A 21,215-nucleotide genomic window follows, 5' to 3' on the forward strand; every position below is an offset into this window, starting at 1 on the left:
GTGGAGCTACTTTACATGCCACAAGTCTTATGCTGTCTGCCAAAAGGAGAGTGAGTGGAAGAGCCAGGAGGGATGTGGAGTACACTGTTTTCATTAGAAGGCCTTAGCAGCTCACACCACTCATCTCTGAGGAGGAGTAGCTGACGCGAAGATCTAAACGTTTTGGTGGTGAGAGGAGAAAGCAGTCTGAGACAGACTTCTCTTTCGTCAGATCCTTTGTCAAAACGCACCGCTGTGGGTCCCTGCCCCTCTGCTCGGATGCTCACCTCTTCCCTCAGCTGCCTAGTGCTTGTGCCCTCCCTTCCTCCTGCCCAAACTCTCTGCATCCTCCCCACACCCCCCGCAAGAAACCCTGAGGTTATTGCCACATGGCATTTATCGTGTTAAAAACATAGTGACAACATGTGCTACTCCTCAAACTGAATCATTTTCTGAAATGCTACTCCCTCCATTCTCTTTTTTTTTTTTTTTTTTTGCTTACCTTTTGTCTCTGTCTTTTATGTGAGACCGATTCCTGGGGCAGTCAGCAACTGGAACAATAAGCAGTGTTACTGGGTGTAGTATTGCTGTACTCTGGTGTTTGATTGGGAGGCTTTTAAAAACGTTAGCTAATTAATCCTTACTATGTGACTGAAGGTAGGCGAGCATCGCCTACCTAGTTTTACGGCTAAAAAACTGACAGTATATAATTTGCCCAAGGTGACAAAGTTGATGGATGACAGGGCTTTCTAGGTACAAGGGTGAGTTTCATTCCCTGAATGACAGTGATTACAGTCTGTGTATGAAGGATTTATGGCCAGAATTATAAGGAGAGCTTAGCCTCACGCTTGCTCACTGCATGGCATGCAGCGTGTCATGGTTTGTGGCGTTTGCTCGCATTCCAAGTCCTCTTCATGGGAACATTTCTGCTTTCCAAGTTAATGGGAAAGAGGCGGTGTCCCAAGTAAAGTTCCTTCTGAAAAGCAAGGTTCACATCTATCCCGGCAACTGAAATTATGCAGCAGTTCCCAAAACTGAGAAAAGCCACATCACTCCATTCTGAGGGCAGTACTTGAATTGAGGGTGGCAGCGACATACCGCTGTTCTCAACAGAGCATGTGCTAATACCCTGTGAGTTTTGAAGGTCATACTAGTTAATTATATTAGCTAAAACCAACTTCCTGCATCTGTCAGCAGTTCAAAGCCAATACATCTGTAAAACATTAGCAGCATATTTTCTTTGTACATCCTAAAAAAAAGGCAAATTAAAAAAAAAAAAGAAAAAAACAGCAAAAATCCCTCCCAGAAAATCCCAAAACCAAAGTTCTTGAGTTTTTTTGCCACTGATACTGACCTACAAAAGCAAAAAGAACCTGATCTGATATTTAGATGCCAGATGAATCTTTCTGACCTGGCAGTTAGACAAATGGGGAGATTGAGATGGTGGTGACTGATGGAGAAGATGTAATTACAAGGTTTCAGTTTTACAGTGACTTGGTTAAAATGTAATGCTTCAGCACACCCTCACACACGCAGAGTCTCAAGCAGAACAAAAGGTTGTCTGTTACATATTTTTGCAGAAGTGACTTTTTTAAAGTTCTTCGATAATTTAAATTGAGTTTTTCAAGCTTACCATTTCAAGGAGCCTTCTTGGTTCCCACTGAAATGAATACATTGATAATTTTCAGTTAAAACAAAATACTTCAGTTTGAAGATATTCAGTGAGTTCCTACAGTGAAGGATTGTCCTTGTCATCACTGCACCTGACATGAAAAAAACCCCATTCCTCTGTGAAGAGGCAAGACAAAGGAAGCCAGATAATTGTAGCATTCTGTTTGCAGATAAGGGCTGACAAAAGGATAAGAGAAGTTTAATGACCAGCCCACGATAGCTCCACTACCTGTACTAGGGGATGATACCAAATTTTCTGGGTCATACTCCAGGTCCCTGAGCACAAAGAAAAATCTGTATTCCTACCCAGGTCATTGTTGTGAGATTCTGTTATTTGGCCGTTGTTACACAGAAGCTAGCTCCTTTCTACTGGCTGAAAATGCTTGTTGCAGTCCAGATGCTAATACAATTAGAGGCGACCAGCCAAGTAACTGGTGTCCTCAGTCTGTAATTAAGTGTGATTGAAAGGGGGAGTTAGGGGCAGTAAAACTTATATCCTTCATCCTTTCATTAGCATTTGCTTGCAGAGTTCGATGCTGATTTTTTATTACCTTTCAGAAAAGTGGGCTGGATAACATAGTTTAGATACATTTTTATTATTGGGAGTTGGTTCCTTCCATTTGCTACACTTTCATCCCTCTTCCAGGAGATAGAATTTATGTACACACAACGTGAAAGAAATCTCTTCAGTTTACAACTTCCGTCTAATTTAGGGGAAGGGGTGTCTTTGGGGGGGGCTATGAAAATAATCAAGGCCGACTTTATTCCTGTTGCTCCTCAAAGAAAATTAAAAGATACGAATGAAAAGTAAACTGAGCCACGTTTGGTTTTACAAGCCAGAGCTTATTAGGGTCTAAGTCCTTTTGACATAATTCACAGTTTCAGTTGTCCAAGCAGAAGGAGTCTCAGTGCACAGCTTGTATGGCTGCAGTCAAGTCATCTGAGCTACGCGCAAATGGATTTGACCAGGACTGCTGATTTTCAGAAAATAATGCATACTGTATGTTATACTCTGTGGCAAGAGTCGGGTGTGATCAGCTGTCCCACTACAGGAAAATAACCTCGGAGGAGGCATTCATCAATTCTGTGACAATTTGAGTACCCACTTTTTATTGTTGTCAGCAGCGGCAACTATGATGATGAAGGATCTGAGCACAACCTACATAAATGCATATTTGTATCTATGGGAAACATTCATTTTGCTTCACTGCTGCCAGCCAGTCTGTCTCCTCTCAGGAGTCGGCTTAGGTCAGAAGAGTGAGAAATGAGACGCTTTTGATTCATAACTCAGGATAACATTTGAGAAGTTTCTAGACAGGAATACTTCTTACAGTTGAGCTACAACTTCTTATATAAGTCTGATTTCAGGGAATGAAATAGTGCTTATGGAGAGAGAAAATGGAAGCGTTAGGCAGAAAAATAGTGCGTTCGAATCTTCCCAATTCCTCTTTAGACTGTAATTTTCCCCCTCTTTCTCCTTTACAGTCAAATAATAAAGTGTCGATTTAGTGGTAAGTGACAATATAGAGAGAATACAGCCACAGCATAGGCCTTCTCATCTTCTACGACACATCTTCTTTGAACTGTGCTTAACCATTTGAGGTATCATAGGTACTGATGGGCAGAGGAAAGCTCCAGAATAACACAACCAAATTATAGGCATTGTAAATGAAAAAAGACCCACTTTTTATTTAGAAGCATTTCTAGTGAAAGTATAAGACTCATTCTCTAAGTTGGTGTGAAAGTCTGACCATTTTTCTTGCTCACATAACCTAAAAATACCAGCTGACTTGTAAAAGATTTCTTTTCAGCAGCATTGTTCATTTCTATTCTTAATTCAAGAATCTGTGAAAGACCAAGGGATCATACATCTCTGCAGACAGCTGTGTTCCAGCATGTCATTTCAGTGACCTTCCTCCAGTCAGCTTAACAAACAACTAAGTGATAACTGGGGGCAGAAATTGGTTACCTCTGATAAATAGAGGGAGCAGTTTTATTTTGGAGCCCATCCAAAACTGCCTAAGGTAATTTTGATCATTAACATCAGAGTATACCATGTTTGTGATTTCAGTAGCTTCTGCAAAGAGGGTGTTTGGGTTTTTTATGTTGCTAGACTAATGCCTCAAGGTATGCACAGGAATACATCATGTACTGGCAAATGGCAACCTACAGGTGAAAAATTCTCTTAGTGATGGATATAAAAGTGGAGGCAGTATCAGAAATTCTAACAAATAGATAAAATGCATGCGGTAACTAATGGAAAGGGGAGGTTAGAGAATTGCTGAGAATGAGTGGTGTAAAGGCTTAGTACAGTAAGAGACTTGGACTGTGATGCAGTCCCTGGTGCAAATTTGGGGCTACATTCAGTGATCTGTACTGAACAAAAATTTCTGTTGAATATTAATTCAAGTCTGATGATAGCAAAATGATGCTGAAGATGCTTGCAGACTTGGGCTAAGAGCTTGAAACTGGTAAGAGATTTAGAGGTCCTGTCACTTTCAAACTGGGTCTGAATTCCCATATACAGTTTTACCTGTCTCCTCCTGTGTAAGTATTTCTGCATCCCACGGGATCAGTCATTTTCCTGTCTTTGTAACATATTTGTTTGTAAGTGTTGTCCCTGCACAGGACTTTCTCTTCAACACTGAAATACTGTCTATCCGGGAGATTAGCCAGAGAGCCTGTACACTATTCAATATTCAAGTGACTTAGTGTTCAGAACCTGCAACAGCTTTTCTGGGATCTTCGAATTGTCAGGCAAGCCTGTAACTGCCAGCCCTCTAAAATGTGTATTTCAGACTCTTTGTTGCAAAGACCTCAGAGAAATGGCTCTGGGATTTTCAGTGTCAATTTTTTTTCAGTGTGTTTGGAGTAAATGCACAAAACCCACTGCTGTATGCTATTGGATCATGACACTTGGATAATAAAATAAGCTGGCCAGAGAAATTAAGAGCGGAAGTAAAGACTTCTGGGCAACAATATAATGTAATATAGAAAAAATATAACTCAATTGGAAATAGCCAGCTGGCACTAATGGCTCATTTGTTTAGACTCATATTTCTAGACTGTCTGGCTTTTGGCGAGATGGGAGCAAGGAAAATCATGCCTGCCTGCCAACGGCTATCATTAAAAGCACTATTAAATAGAGCCATTGGTCTGCAGCTAAGGAGGCACTCAAAACCTTGATAATCGGAAACGGTTTTAGGAAACTGTCAAGTACCTCAGAAGACAAAGCTGAGCTGCAGGAAGCTGGGCTTTGTCTTCTCAGGTACTTGACAGTTTTCTAAAACCATTTCCGATTATCAAGAAGGTTTTGATAATACAGTACTGGCGATCGTGTAAACAGACGGGCAGCTTCACTACGCGTGGCTAAGATAAAGTGTTCTGCTTGGCATAGGGGAGAAGTATCATCTATTGGCATGCTAAACTAACAAAACTTTATTGTAAGCAGATCATAAGACCTTGCTGTGCCTGAAAACACAACTTGGAATTTAACCTCCATACAGTTGTTATTGCAGTATGGTTGGTTTTAATTACTTTAAACAAACAAACAAAAAGAAACAAACCGCAAACCCCAAAAAACCACCTAGGACTGTTTTTGTGCAGGCTCTGGCATATGCAGCTGTGTTAAATGCCAGTGTTCTGGTGGAAAATAAACTGAATGCTGCTGAATTTGACAAGCCCAAATACAAAGCAATGACATGTGCTGGTGGAAGGGTGAGAGCTGTGGGAAGTGGTGGGTACTTAGCCAGGAATAATGGGCACTAACGCATGAGAACGGGATCCATCTGTCTGGGTGTTGCCATTTTGGGTAGGGAAAGCATCCTGCCTGCCTTCCCCCCTCCCCTCTGGTCCTCCCAGCCGCAGAAGCAGGTTCAACTCTTTCGGTAGGCTCGGGAGCACAGGTTTTGTTTCATTGTCCTGCTGCACCTGTCGAGATCAAGCACAGGCCCCATTTGTATGACCGTATTATCCCTTTTCCCATTTCTTGACCTTCCTTTTTGCCATCCTCATACCTCACTTTCTCTGCCTTGCTCCCCTCCTGCGTAAATAACCTGCCCCTGGTTACTTTTTCCTGGATGGTCCCAGTTTTACTAGATCCATACCCAGACTTGCTATTTCTGATGCTGTTGTCTAGAGGGAATAATAACAACAATATCACAGCAACAATAATAATAATAATGATGTTATTATTATGGTATAATAATTGGTATTGATGGTATTATTATTGTTGTTGTTATTATTCCCTTAGAGGGCATTGTGGATATGGTTACCTCAGGAGGATCTGCTTTCCCTGAGGTCCCCAGTACGCCCCTGTGATTACCTGTGAGGTCCTAATTCCCCCTTAAGCCCCTGTGAAGGGCAGGCATCCCTCATGGCATTGTCCAAACTTTTGTCAGCTCCTCACTCGCTTATCTGCTTCACCCAGCGATTTCTCATGCGCGGTAGTTTTCCAGATGCCATTCGGTTGGTGTGACCTCGTGACAGGACCGAGTCAACGGCCTAGTGATTTGCCTGAAACCGTAACAGAGAGAGCACGTCCAAAGTGGTGGGGTGCCTAGTTAAGGATTGCTGACTTTTTTGCTGGCAAATACCTGTGGCACGGTGCTAACGGCTGTGCTTGTGGAGCAACAGGGACACAAACCTTCTGTCTGAGATGGGTTAACTTGCTAAAGGTTGGAGTGAACGGCCCAAAGCTCTTGAAAGCAAAACACCAATGTGGCCTAATATGTCCTGCGGCACCAGTTGGAAATGACTCAGAAAGAATATTGTGCTATTCGAGAAGACTATGGCACTTTCTAATCTGTAAGTCTGTCCCCAGAGCGCACTCGGCTGTTTCCAGGCTTCATTAGCTGCAGTATCTTCATATATATGTGCATTTGGTGATTTTTTTAAAAAATTATCATTGTTTTCCTTTACTGTTTCAAAAAGCAAGTGTAACCGCACCTCGTGCTAAGTTTTCACGGAACGGTTTGGGTCAGAAGGGGCCGTTAAAGGTCACCTAGTCCACCCCCCTGCAGTGAGCAGGGACATTTTCCACCAGATGGGGTTGCTGAGAGGCCCCTCCAGCCTGGCCCTGGGTTTGGTGATTGCCTGCACCTGGAGGAGCGAGGCGAGGGTAAGGTGCCAGCTGCTCCTCGTTCCCTCTCAGGGTAATTGCCGCCCAGCTGGCTTTAAAGTGCAGTGGAAGCCGGGCTCTTTGTTGAGAAGTTAGAGATCTTTCTAGGTTATCTTTGTACTGCTCTTAGAGGGAAGCATTGCAGAGAGGGAACCTGCCGGAGTTCGTGATGGGAATTGGTGCGTTTCAGCCTTCAAACGGACGAGCAGATTTTCCTGTGAGCTGTTTACAAATGGTGAGTACTGGCTGGACGGGCCCTGTTGTGCACAGCGGAGATACAGTAGCCGATGACTGGAAAATAGCCTGTTTTCTGTAGGTGGTGTGTGATTTGGGAGCAGGGAGGAGGCTGCCAGATGGAGGTGAAGATCTGTGGATGCATTGTTAAGAGTTGTTATTCTGCTGATTGCAATTCTTGCTAGGAAAGTGGTGGTCTGGTCTTGCTGCAGAGGTTACTTTGTTGTAAAAACTTAGATAAAAGGCTCTATGTGTTCTTAGGGGTGGTAATCTTAAACCTTACACAGCAAAGAAAACAATCTGAAAGTAATACAACAGCAAGTGTGGTTTGGTTTGTTCTACCTCTTGTGCTGTGAGTAAGAGGTTTTCATTTTAAAAGAGTTTTTTAAACATAGAAAATGGAGCACCTGTTTGCCGGGCAAGCTTCCTCTTGTGCTGGCCGACACCTGCACTTGATATTCAACTGGTGTATGCAAAGTTTTGTTTAAATGATGTGTTTCATTTGTTGAAAAACTTCAAGTATATTCAAGTCACAGTATGAGAGCATGTTATTTAAATGTACTGGTTCATTTTCAAAGGCTTAGTGTTAGGTGCCCTTTCATGGCAAATGTGCTGCTACTTGTATTCCTTCTTTATGAAAATGCTGTTCATGAGCATAATTCTTTTCAGTATTATTATTGAGATCTCTACTGGATATGTGCCGGGACTATAATGCCTGAGTTTTTCAGTAACTTCAGAATTGCCCACACCTTAACAAAACAAAAAAAATAGGGCAGTTGGGTTCTGTGATTCTTATGAGGTGCTGATTGGAGTAAGTGTTCACACAGCTCAAAGAAATTATGTATATGTGTGCCTCGTCTGCCGTTGATTATTCCCATGTGTTACACATGCTCTTCTTCATCCTGGTCAGACTACATGGGGCAAAAAGAGTGTGAAAATCTTTATTCATGTGTTGTTAGGCTCTTGGATAAACCTTGGCATGTTGTTTATGGAAAATAATTTGCTAGATGAGCTTCTTACAAACTTTTCATGGATTGATAAATGCTGAAATAATTTACTTAGTTTATTGGAATGAAATTCAGATTGTGTGCCAATTATGTGACGTTCACTTAACACACTCCTTACTGGTAATAGATACCGTGCCATGGAAGGTCAGTCACTGTTGTTCTGGCACCACCATGGAGAGATGGAAGCACAGTTTACCTTCATTAGTAACAACAAAACCATCTCCGAATGTCCTTAGCTTTCTCTGATTGACATGTACTTGTCCAGGTTTAGTTCTTTGAACAAATAATGGCTTGTGTAAGTATTCTTGGAATGCTGATTTAGAGCACTGCTGGATAACGGGATTGTGTCAAACTGGTGACGTGAAGTCTGCTCTCCTCTTTCTAAATTATTGTGAGAAGAATTTGGCCTTAGTTTTTGAAAGCAATCCAGAAATAATGCTGGTAAAGTGGAGACAGTAAAACCTGCCTTATGGAAATCTGCAGAAGACACACATGCTTTTACGTATGTGAAAAATAAGTTACTGAAGCCTGAACCAAAACCTGAGTGGTACTATCTGATATCTCTGTCCTGGAGTGGAAAGTATTCATGATGTAGATATCGAATACTAGTGTTCAGGCCTTAGCAAAGGCTGTTCAGCATCTAGGTTCAGGGTCTTTTGGGGAGAGAGGCAAAATGTCTCCCTTCAGGATCATGCAAAGTTTGTCTTCCTGATAATGATTGCAGGCTCAGGCCCTGTCTAAGTCAGTTCATGTGCATTGAGCAGAAGAACCATATCGCACAATTTCCCCAATTTAACTGCTATAAATCATACTTCTCCTATGTGTGGCAAGTAAGAAAAAAAAGCGTGTCACAGTTTGAATTAGGTCTGTCTAATTTCAGCATTGTAACTGAGAAGAATCTGACTTTGTTCAATGATTCATGGATTGCAAGAAAAAAGAGATGAGAAATGGTATTTGTTAAAACTGGATGCTAAGCTTTAGTTTTGGACTTGAGGGCTAGGGGTGGGGAAAGCCTCACTCTATGTGTGTCTGTGGTTATCAGAGATGTTTGATTTGCACTTTAGTTTAATTTTCGCCATGAAAATTGCTGTGGACGAATACTTTTTGCATGGTACAGACACTTTAAGATTTCAGGAGGGCAATGCAAAATGCTTTGAGTTCAATAAGCATTTTTGCAGTAGTTGCACTTTACTGTAGGCTTAAAGAAAAACACTCCACCATGCCATGTGTAGTTCAACCTTTCTGGAACTTTAATTGGGCTTTTCTACCAGCATCATCATCAAGTACAGGCACATGCTTTTTACCTGTGAGAAGGAATAGGGGAGGAGAAGAGTGAAATTGTGTTCTGTATCCCTTCCTTTTTCTGGCTATATTTTCAAATGGCTTGTAGGATAAAGAGAGCTCTTGAATACCAACTGATCAAAACGTGGTACCTTCTTTGTAGTCATTTTCGTTACTTAACTATCTTGTTCTGTTCTTGTTCTAACAAACCAACCTCAAAGAAACTAAAAATACTTGTTAAAATGATTGTGTAATCTCGTGCTACTTAACATCTGATGTGTCTATGCACAGCAGAGGTATCTGAGGAAAAAGGAGAATTTCTGAGTGAGTTGAAGCACGAAACATCACAACCTTGCAGTGAGAGAGTTAAATATGAGTACTCTGCATATCTCTATATGCAAGTTGTTAGTCTAGACTATCAGTTGAATTTGTATCAGCAAAGGATGCAGTCACGTAATGCTTGATTTTTATTGTTTTATTTATTTACACCAAAGATAGAAATGTGGAAAAATGAAATTAAGAACTATATCCTCTGTCTCCACTGAGAATTCCCCTGTTGATTTCTCTTTGAAAGGGAAAAGAATATCACAGGTGCAGAATCACAACCTGGTCTTCCAAAATTTAACCCCAAGCTTTCTTTCTGTGTATTTCTCATTCTGTGTGACTTTGTGAAGATAACATTTGTGAAGTACTTGGTTATCATTGTAGAAAGCCGTAGAAAAAGCAACAACAGAATGTGTCTTTGCAATATTTGAGTCTTGCTCTGAACTCCTGGTTGAAAGTAGGATTACAAAATTATTATGTCTGTTCGCTACCTAGTTTACTAAGGAAACAAGGCTAAAAAGAGTAATTGTTTATTGAGAACTGTCCATCTTGTACCCTGAATGCATCAGTGGTGCTCAGCGACTTTATTAATCTGTAAAGACTTCTGTGTAGGGAGAAGAGGGTAGTATAATACAGAAGCAATCAGATTTTTAAACCAGAACCCTAGATAAGCACCTGCATTGCTATGATATTGATGTAATTTAGAGCAGGTCTGGAATGAAAAGAATCCATCCTCAGTCACCAAAAATCACTCTGGGTAAAGAAACATGGTAAAATGGTCAGAGAAGAGACACTTTTAGAGCTGGTACCTGTATGCGAAGGCAGAGTTTTGGAGCACTTGCATAGCAGATACATTATTTTAGACATTGATGTGAATAATGTTCTTAAGCCTACAGCGGTGTATTACGACTCTGAAAACGTGTTCTCAATTCTCTCATTTCTTGTTGGTTACTTGCGTGCTTTGCAGTGCAGGCCCTGCTTTCCCTCAGACCCCCTGATAGAGGACTGGCTAAGGAAGGCAAATAGTAGCCCATTTTCCACCAGTGCTTGCAGGAGCTGGTGTACCGTTTGGGATGAGGCAGGGAGATTAGCTTCGACGAAGGCAAATCTGCACACTCGGAGGGAGAAATAAATGTGTCAAATGTAGCGATAAAAAAGGTCACAGCATTATTCTGGATCTGGGTATCACTTTTGATAAAATTGTCAGATATTTCACCTTTAGAACCACTGAAACATTTTGAATACAGAGATGTTAGAAAGTGAGTATAAGTTCTGTTTCCCAACATGGTTTCACTAAATGCAGCAAATTTGACCTGATAGAAAACTTCCTGAAGTGTAGGGTTAGATTCATTGGGCTTGGGCTAAGCCCTGAGGTGGGGTACAGCCATGTGTCTTACCTTTAAAACCTTCTCTGTGCTTAATTATCTAAGGTGTAAATAGTAGGCTTTCCTCAGTTTTCCTCCTATCCTGGTTTCAGCTGGGATAGACTTAATTGTCTTCCTAGTAGCTGGTACAGTGCTATGTTTTGAGTTCAGTATGAGAAGAATGTTGATAACACTCATGTTTTCAGTTGTGGCTATGCAGTGTTTCATCTAAAGTCCTGGATTTTTCAGTTTCTCAAGCGCAGCCAGCGAGAAAGCTGGAGGGGCAGAAGAAGTTGGCACGGGACACAGCCAGGGCAGCTGACCCAAAGTGGCCAATGGGGTATTCCATACTGTGTGAAGTCAAGTCTAGTGTATAAACTGGGGAGAGTGGGTCGTCGCTCAGGGACTAACTGGGTGTCGATCGGTGGATGGTGAGCAATTGCACTGCGCCTCATTTGTACGTTCCACTCCTTTTATTATTGCTGTTGTCATTTTATTAGTGTTATCATTATTAGGGTTTTTTCTGTTGTATTAAACCATTCTTATCTCAACCCATGAGTGTTACTTCTTTTCCTGAGTTTCTCCCCCATCCCACTGGGGGGGCGGTGGGGGGGGGTGAGTGAGTGGCTGAGTGGTGCTTAGTTGCTGGCTGGGGTCCTCCCCTTCTTCTTTCCTCCCCTTCTTCTTTCCTCCCCTTCTTCTTTCCTCCCCTTCTTCTTTCCTCCCCTTCTTCTTTCCTCCCCTTCTTCTTTCCTCCCCTTCTTCTTTCCTCCCCTTCTTCTTTCCTCCCCTTCTTCTTTCCTCCCCTTCTTCTTTCCTCCCCTTCTTCTTTCCTCCCCTTCTTCTTTCCTCCCCTTCTTCTTTCCTCCCCTTCTTCTTTCCTCCCCTTCTTCTTTCCTCCCCTTCTTCTTTCCTCCCCTTCTTCTTTCCTCCCCTTCTTCTTTCCTCCCCTTCTTCTTTCCTCCCCTTCTTCTTTCCTCCCCTTCTTCTTTCCTCCCCTTCTTCTTTCCTCCCCTTCTTCTTTCCTCCCCTTCTTCTTTCCTCCCCTTCTTCTTTCCTCCCCTTCTTCTTTCCTCCCCTTCTTCTTTCCTCCCCTTCTTCTTTCCTCCCCTTCTTCTTTCCTCCCCTTCTTCTTTCCTCCCCTTCTTCTTTCCTCCCCTTCTTCTTTCCTCCCCTTCTTCTTTCCTCCCCTTCTTCTTTCCTCCCCTTCTTCTTTCCTCCCCTTCTTCTTTCCTCCCCTTCTTCTTTCCTCCCCTTCTTCTTTCCTCCCCTTCTTCTTTCCTCCCCTTCTTCTTTCCTCCCCTTCTTCTTTCCTCCCCTTCTTCTTTCCTCCCCTTCTTCTTTCCTCCCCTTCTTCTTTCCTCCCCTTCTTCTTTCCTCCCCTTCTTCTTTCCTCCCCTTCTTCTTTCCTCCCCTTCTTCTTTCCTCCCCTTCTTCTTTCCTCCCCTTCTTCTTTCCTCCCCTTCTTCTTTCCTCCCCTTCTTCTTTCCTCCCCTTCTTCTTTCCTCCCCTTCTTCTTTCCTCCCCTTCTTCTTTCCTCCCCTTCTTCTTTCCTCCCCTTCTTCTTTCCTCCCCTTCTTCTTTCCTCCCCTTCTTCTTTCCTCCCCTTCTTCTTTCCTCCCCTTCTTCTTTCCTCCCCTTCTTCTTTCCTCCCCTTCTTCTTTCCTCCCCTTCTTCTTTCCTCCCCTCATAAATGCTGTTTAAGCAAATAAATTTAAATATTCCCTAAGTATTCTGATACCCTTATTGAAACCTGTTTTGTCTGGCCTTTACCGTTGCTATCATGGGGAGAACTCTGTGTGCGTATGTAAATAGTGTACGCATGTCCTCTAAGTCCTAAAATTTGCAATAAGGGGTGGGGAGTTTCTTGCCAAGGCTGTAGTATTTGACTTCCAAAATTCGTGGGACTTTTGCTGTGGTTTTTATATTGAACACTGATGATTTGCTGCACTCTAGTGGCTGTTTAATAAAAGTCTTGTGCAATACCAGCCACTGCTCAGTGAAAGCTGGGCAGAGGTTAATTCTACCTATCTTGCCTCTGAAACGTTCAACCAGCTTTTATATATTTTATTTTAATTGCCCCTATTTTTGCATGTAGCACTGGAGGTAGTAAAATAAAGCTTTCTCTGCTAATAATAACAAACAGACACAAAGGCAAGTGTGTCAAGAAGCCTGCAGAGGGGAGGCTGGTATCTCTTACCGCTTTGGAAATTCTGTTGCATTGAAATCACTGGAGGAGAGTCCTGTTGTGCTGTGGCCAAGGGCAGACCCCAGTCCTGTAGCAACTGTGGGTTCTTGGGGCAGGGTTAAGGAGACGATAAGTTCCTCCAGATGCTCCTGATGTTCTTCTTGGTGTCTTTGGTTTGACTGGGGCAGAGGGTTTTTGTGTTTATAGTTACTAATTGCTCAGACCCGCTGATTAGTGCAGGTTTTTTATTTTTATTGCAAAACAGAGACTGTTGGTGAATAAGAAAAAGGTGGGGACTGACTCCTCTTCTTTGCATTATTTCAAGGAACAGTCCTTTAAGTAAGTGTTTTGAATTCATATATTACTCTATATCTCTTTTCCTTCATGTTGATATTCTCCAACTTGGAGAGTTAAAATAGCGTCCAGTAGAGTAGGGAGGACTGGGTGCAGCCTGTGTCTTGAGTATGCCTGGTATGAATGACTGCAAAATAATTTTGCAGCCTTATCAACAAATAACTGTTGACAAAAGCTAGAGGGGCTCTACAAGTTACAGCATTTGTTGTTTCTATAGCATTTTAAAACATGCCTTGAAAACAAATAGGCTGTCTCTCATCTGACTACTGGGGTAATATGTTGTTTGGACACAACACGTGAGAAAAGGACTCACCAACACAAGTACTGCGGTGGGATGTTCCATCCCTAAACACCGGCTCCTGTTCTCTTCGTTACTCAGGTTATCTCTTCTGTGTTTCCTCCTTCCTTCCTGTGTCGCTCGGTTGTCTCCCAGATAACAATTTTCCCATGTCCTCTCCAAAACTTCTGCTACTGTTGAAGCCAGTGATATAATTAAGTAAGTCTGATATTTTCTTTTTGGCTTTCTAAAAACTGGGGGGGGGGGGGAATAACTTCCCACTGATGTGAAGCATCATTTCTAACCTGATGGCAGGATGCTATACAGCTCTGAGGTGTCTCTGGTGCTCTAAACTGCTTTCTGTCAAGTACAGTTGTCCTTTCATGGGACCATGATAGTTTTAGCGTACCCTGGAACATGAGCAAGTGTTTTGCTGTTATGTTCCAGCCGTATCGATGTTCACACACGGCTATGACAGCACTTGGCAAGCCCTGCTTGCCAGTAAGATCTGCCTTCCTCCTGTTCACCTGTATAAAATGGCTGCAGACATGAGCAGGCGGGAGTGGGCTGGTTGGCAGATGCGTGGGGCTCGTTTCTGCCCTCGTGAAAGGGTTGTGTTTTATCACTCGGCACAGGCAGGATGCTAGAAAGGGGTCTTCAGCACCTTATATCCCACTTGCATGTACGGTATGTGAAATTATGGTCCGTCCTGCAGTAATGAAGCTAAGTGGAAGGATTTGTTTCTGCTGCTCAGTTGCCTGTTTTGGGGTTCAGAAACAACAGGATGCTACAGTGGCTTCTGGGGTGACTTCTGGATGTTGTCTCTTACCTTTCAACCAACTAGTCAACACCTAATTTCTCAGAGATGCAAAGGGAAGCTCTAAGGCACTTAGGAGGAATGCTTGATCTTCAGCATGGCTGGAGCCTTTTACAGCTGCTTCCCCCCCCCCCCCCCCAATTTAATCCTATTATTCTGACAGCTCCTGCTGTCATGGAGTCCAGTTGACATAGGAACATGAAGCTGAAACTTCAGTATTACAAAGAGGAGGAGATAATGCTCACAGTCAGTCACCTGCTGAAACATGAAGAGCAAAGCACAAACACAAGTTAATGAATTGGAATGAGATATTTCTATGTGTGTTTGTTTCTTTGCTCTTTTTAAATCCTTTTTTGGCTTTTTTTTAATTTTGACGTAGGGGAGAGTCCTTGTTGGATCTTTACCCTTCAGCTGTATAGAAGTTGAGCATCACCTAACCAAACTTAACATTTTTCCATTTGGCTTCTCTGGAGGTCTATATTTACCACTACAACTGCTTAATTCTTGTCTGGGTGTTTGAGTGGGTTTTATTTGATTGATGGTGGGTTTTTTTAATACAATTGTCTTTCATTGGGAAGAGAAAGTGGAAGAGAGGAAAAATGTGGTAGCCTTCAGCTGTAGGTACTCACCTCAGATGTGTAAGCCTTGACATGGACTTGCTCTGTCAGTCACAACTGACCGACCTGTGGTTTGATCCCATACCTGCTGTGCTCTGCTCTGGCCTGTGGGCATCCTTCTGGTCTTGGCAGGGAGTTCAGGTGTGCCTCGCTTGGGCCCTTTTTGTCCCTTAATCTGGGAGGCTGGATGACTCTGAATTTTGGCAAATAGAGAAACTGCTGAAATTGATGGTTTCTCTGCTACGCGAGGTGTAGGTAGGAGGACTCCTCTGACAGCCGTGAAGGTAGCGCACGAGGCAATGGCAAAGAGTGGGGATGCTGCGGCAGTGTGACCTCTTACGTTAGCCAGAGATCCAGCTGCAGTAATAGAATTGGTACAGATTTATATCGAATAAATTTAAATTGGCAACAAAGCAGGCTCTTCCCACTGTTTTTCTGTGCATTACAAGGATGTAAGACGTGACAATTTCACCTTACATTTTTCTTCCCTGTCTTTCCTCTGGTTGAGAAACTCTCAGTAGTGGGCACTGAAAAAGTAATTGACTGTAACAAACAGTCTAGGCCATATTCGAAGGAAAATTCCAGTACCAATACAATAACTAGAAAACATGGCTAGATACCCTTTGAAAAACTATTAATAGGAGTTAAAAAAAATTTGTATCTGACTGTTGTAACAGACTGATGCTTACCAATCAATCAGTGCTGAATAACAGAATTTAAAAAAAAAAAAAAAATAGAAAAATCTTAGGGAGCTGGGTACAGAGGCATTATAATATGATAGTTCAGTTAAAGTACGTACCCACGTGGGCGCTGTTCCTTTTTATGCTGCACTGACAGTAAAAGAGAGTGAGCCATTATTTCTACATTTAACACTTGTACATTTTTATTTAGTTAAATCAGCCATTGTACACATTGCAGCTATGTATTGTTAGTGTTGTATTTTTTTTTTTAATTTTTAACTAATACATGCCCTCATAGATATATTCAATTAGTGTTATCACCATGGGAACAAGATGCTGATTCGTCAACTTAAAATTCACTTCTTCTCACAGTATTCAAGTTCTTTGATAACACAGCAAAAAATCAAAATAAGAGGTGAATAACCATTATGTTGTTACACAGAACATCATCTGCACCGCAAATAACACAACAGAAATGCATTTCTTTAGAGCCCCGTCCTTGAAGATCATCCTGTGCTGTCTCTGACAATAAGAAAGCCATGATGCGTTGTGAAATGTTTCATCATGGGTCTCATTCGGTTCGGCTGCCAAAACACTTTTTTTTTCCTCTTTCTTTCTTTTTCCTGCCTGCCAAAAAAAGTGTTAGCATGACACCTGGGGTTGTTTTGCCTGCAGGAAGCCAGAACTCCCAAGATGTTTTCATGCTTTTGGCATGGTTACCTTAATGAGGAAGTGCCCTTGTTCTGAGCACTGAGTGAGTCATTAAAAAAAAACAAACAACCCTATAATTGTGGAAGGCCAGATAAGCTTGGAAAAAGTACTACTCTTAGAGGAGAGGATTTGTTTTACTCTGGTTTTGAGTATACTATTAAAAAATCAAATAGCTGTTTAAAAACATTTAGTTAGTGTGTGTGTATTATATATGCTAAAACACTACAGAGCTCCCTCCATTAAATATTAAGGTATAGAACACCCAAAATGTCAGATCTCTATGTTCCCTTTTTTGAAAATAAAAGTGCAGACATGCTATCGTGGTTTTCAGAGGGTTGGTTTAGAAATATATATATTATATATATATATAGATAGATAACAAAATATGAACAGAAACTGGCTTTCAAGGATTGTGAGCACTTTCTCTTTAAAAAACACTTGATTGGAAGATAAAAACTGCTCGCTCAGTGCTAAGAGGGCTAACAAGCTGACATGATTATAGGAGGGTTTGGTTTTGACCTTCAAATGCCACATGCATGTATCGGATAAGAGGCAATCTCGATAAAACACGGTGAATTAATTATTCTCCTTGTATAGTGGGTAAGTCGGTCTCCCATAGTTATCTACAGTGCAGTGGCCAGCAGGAAGTACCACCAATAAGACAGTGGGGTTTGCTAAGCAGTGATGAAAACAGGAAACTACTGTAGTTATAATTGTTTAATACACCCTGCCACATGTCCAGATCTAAAAGATTTTAATACCGTATGCAAATGTGCCATAGATATAGCTGCTAGCAAGTTGGTTACCTAACTGGGTATTTTTTTTTTTTTCTTTTCTTTTTTCTGGAAATCTTTAAGTGGCTGTCCAAAGGTCTTAGAAGTATTAATGGCCACAGTCAGCCGTTACTTCATGAGAACAGCTGAATTTCCAGGTTTTTAGCCTGACTCTTAGAGCCTTTAACTATAATAGATCCCTAAACTGGAAGTCTTACGGATGCAGTAGATCTGCAGTGCTTCCTCCTCAGTCAGTCTGTGTTTGCAGTCGATTGTGTTAACGTTATTTTATTAATTGCTGTTCAGCAGTGTCAATAGACCTTGTAATCCACGATGCTATTTGTAGTCATAGGCAGTGTGTTTTCTGCAGTCTTCTAAGTCCAAATACTCTTGCTATATACAGTTTACACGTTAACTCCCTTTTTTATGATGCATGTACATAGTCACTTGAAGAGGCCTGTAGATGAAGTTGGCTTGACAAATGCAATTTCTTGAAGCTAGTGCAGAAGCAAAGGAACAGCAAGAAGTGGCGATGCTGACAAATTCCCAGTACGGCACAAAGACGACGATTCGGTGGATAAATCATCCTGAATGAAGGATGCTATCTTTGGTCACAAATTAGCTTACAGGGTAAAAAATAACAAAAACCCAAAATAAAATACAGGGAGGGGGAAGAAATGAATTCACTGCATCTGCACAAGTAGAAATGGCAGTGTCTTCCAGTGATTATGTAGGTAATAATGTCTATACCTAGAGAGGATGGATGCTGCGTACGGGATGGATGGTTATGTGGTGGTGTTGAGGGGTGGCAGCTTCTCACTTCGCCTCCTGTTTCCAGTCCTCGTTGCAGAAGTGTCTGAGAAGCTGCTGGAGGTCATGTTGGAGGTCATCCTGTGGTAGTGCTTCTGGTGTGTCTTCCAGCTCTTCTATGTGCACATGTTTTCCATACCGATCCTTCATCACAGTCCTCTTCTGCGTGCTGGCTTTACTGAGTATTGTCCTAAAACAAAATAAATGAGATAACGCTCTTAAAAAGCCCACAGTTCCCGAAGGTTTTTAAAAAATGCTCCTTTTTGGCTACAGTTTAAGGCTTTTTAGTTTAAAATAACATGAGAAGAACTGTAGCTGGCAGTTTAAGCCAGCTACTGAGGTTAGATACCCATTATGCATTCTGAATACAACACACACTATGGCTTTAACTGGCTTTCATAATGTAAACTAACAGCAATTAATCTCTATACGCTGATTAAGCATACAGTTTTAGATGCCCAGCAAAAACATGCTGTAACACACAGACATGCAACATATGTTGAAATTCACACAAGATCTTCCTATTTGCTGTATTTAACTTCGACATACAGAGTTGTCCTGCGCAATAGTAATTTAGGCCGATTTGGATCTTCAACACTTACTTCTGAACAAGTCTTACTTCTGACAGCCAGTAAAACTACATTTGTGGTAATCTACTGTCCTAAACTATTCTGTTAATTACTCTCTTACCTCATTGGAACCATCTTGCTCTACTAGTCAGAACCTTAAACCTCACGAAGTCCCTTCCAGATCTAGGCAAATAAATGTAGTCGTCATAGGACAGCTAGGTATCTGTGGCTTAGCTTTACCCAGAAGCCCAAGTTTTGGTCAGTGTCCTTGAGAGAGGACCATCGGAAGCCAAGCACACTTGGAAATTCCTGCGTGCTCAGCCAGGAATAGCTCGATTTTTATCAGACAGCTGACGCTTCTTAATTTGACCCGAATGACCAAAAGGTCCCTCGGTTAGATGGAGCACTTTGGCAAGAATGCGCACCCTTCATCCAAAAGCAGATGCGGCGGGTCTTCTGGCCCTTGGTGTGTCCATGTGACACCATCCTGCTAACTCTGAAACTGGTATGTGTCCTACAGCTTGTTACAATTACAGACACTGGTTGGTTGGGATGTTCTTTCAGGGGCCAGCACGGGCTTTACCATGCCAAGGGCCACTATCAATTCAAATGGCCGGAAAGAAAAGGTGTGTAAAAGACACCTAGCCTGTAACAGCCTTGGCTCAAGTTGTGTGCAGTAGGAATGAATATACTTGCTGTACTACGGTAGCTTTTTTTTTTTTCCTCCCAAATATTTCTCTATCCGCCCTGCCTCATTCTTTATAAGGCTCAACTCTCGCATGTATATATCTATCTATGTCCATATATCCTCTCGTCTATTTTGATAATGTTCAAATTATCAAATGATCGCAGAGTCAACTGGTATGAAAAAAAAATATTTTTGAAGTAACATTGATTAATGTTGTTAACTGTACATCACACTGTTACTCTGGTATCACCTATGACATCAGCTAGGCAGCGATACCCCTTTGTACCGGGTGTAGCCAGGATGCAGTGAACTTCCTTCCTAGCAGCCTGTGTGGTGCACTGTTGTCCATTTGGGTCTAGAACAGTGTTGGTAACAGACGGATGCCTTGGCTGCTGCTGAACAGTGCTCACAGCATCGATACTTTCCCTCCCCCCCCCCCCCCCCCCCGTAAGTAGGCTGGGGGTGGGCAAGAGAATGGGAGGGCACATGGGCAGGACAGCGAGTGATCACCTTTGCATCATCGCTTGTTTGGTTGTTTTTCCCTCTTTCCTTCACTTATTAAACTGTCTTCATTCAACCTGTGAGTCTTCTCCCTTTCGCCATTCCTATTCTCTCCCCTTTTTGTGCTGGGACAGGAAGGTTAGGGAGCAGCGGTGTGGTGCTTGGCTGCTGGCCACCACACCCCTAATTCACCCAGTTGAATTTTCAAGTGAATGTAGACCTTCCTAGTGCATCCCTCCCTCCCTGTAACAGGTTAGTAGTAATCTTTAGTAATTGCAAAAAAAGCTTTAGGTGCTACTGGTGCTTTCACTTCAGACACTCTCTTAAATCCACTCATTTGTTATGACTTTGTTAATCCTTTTCTAGTAATAGTTCATTGACATGCCAAGCCAAACCTTTTAATAATTGATCCATCCTCTTTCATTATTTCTTTCTCTACTAAAGCGGGGAGTTGGACTTTCATTTGGTTACCAGTATAGCTCAAAGCCTCGAATTAAAACATAAACTTCAAATTAAAACAAAAACCACAAACCCAGGACAGAAGATAATTCCTCTTTGTACCTTAGTGCTTTATATTAACAAAGTTGAATGCTGAGAAAATGATGAATAGACAAATAAGAGAAGCATCTGCCTGCCATTTGCATCCTTTCAAATATTCCTCAAATGTACAGATCAGTTACAGTTTCTTGTATAGGATAGTTTTGTTTTACTAATAATTGTAATGAAGATTGTATTGGTACTTTCATTCCGACTTGGAAGTAGCCCAACTCAAGGCCTTGCAGTAGCACAGTTGCAGAACTCACCCTTTGTATCTATTTACGATACCTGCTACAGCGACCTTTTTCCTGTCACAAAAAATACTCTTTTATAGTTGTTCCCACTGCCACCTCGAGCTGCCTGTTCTCAGTGCTAGCAGTACAGAGATGGGTATATGTAGAAACGATGCATACCTATGTACGGGTATACACAGAAATGATGCTCCTGAGCCTCAACTGTACTGAAATGGGAGAAGCAGGGAATGGAGCCTGGCAAGGTTTTCTACAGAATATCTGCTGTTACTAATACTTCATAGAAAATCGAAAAAAAGGCAGCATTTTAATTTTCGTTTTGGCTGGATGTGGGTTTGTCTGTGGTATCTTCGGCAGGCTTCTTGATTTACTAAACTAGAAGCTGCAAGCTGGGAAAAAAGTGTTATTTCCCAAGCCATTTCTCTGAACCTACATGACAGTTTTTGCTGCTTGTTTTGTTATT

General features: G+C 41.9%; 1 protein-coding gene across 28 annotated transcripts in view; it reads right to left on the bottom strand.

The window, feature by feature from the left end:
• Nucleotides 1–16,086: 16,086 nt before the first annotated feature.
• ANK2 (ankyrin 2) overlaps nucleotides 16,087–21,215 on the bottom strand; it is a 381,291-nt gene continuing 376,162 nt past the window's right edge. For 27 of the 28 annotated variants that reach the window (XM_075037668.1, XM_075037696.1, XM_075037705.1 and 24 more), the window contains 2 exons: nucleotides 20,360–20,451; nucleotides 16,087–18,396 (listed from right to left, as the gene is read on the bottom strand). In XM_075037668.1, the coding sequence (XP_074893769.1) occupies nucleotides 18,213–18,396; nucleotides 20,360–20,451 (276 nt within the window). In that variant the 3' untranslated portion in view covers nucleotides 16,087–18,212. The remainder of the gene's footprint in view (nucleotides 18,397–20,359; nucleotides 20,452–21,215) is intronic. The other variant, XM_075037803.1, reaches the window with a different exon arrangement.

This window comes from Buteo buteo, chromosome 1 (genome assembly GCF_964188355.1).
Source record: "Buteo buteo chromosome 1, bButBut1.hap1.1, whole genome shotgun sequence".
Classification (NCBI taxonomy): Eukaryota; Metazoa; Chordata; class Aves; order Accipitriformes; family Accipitridae; genus Buteo; species Buteo buteo.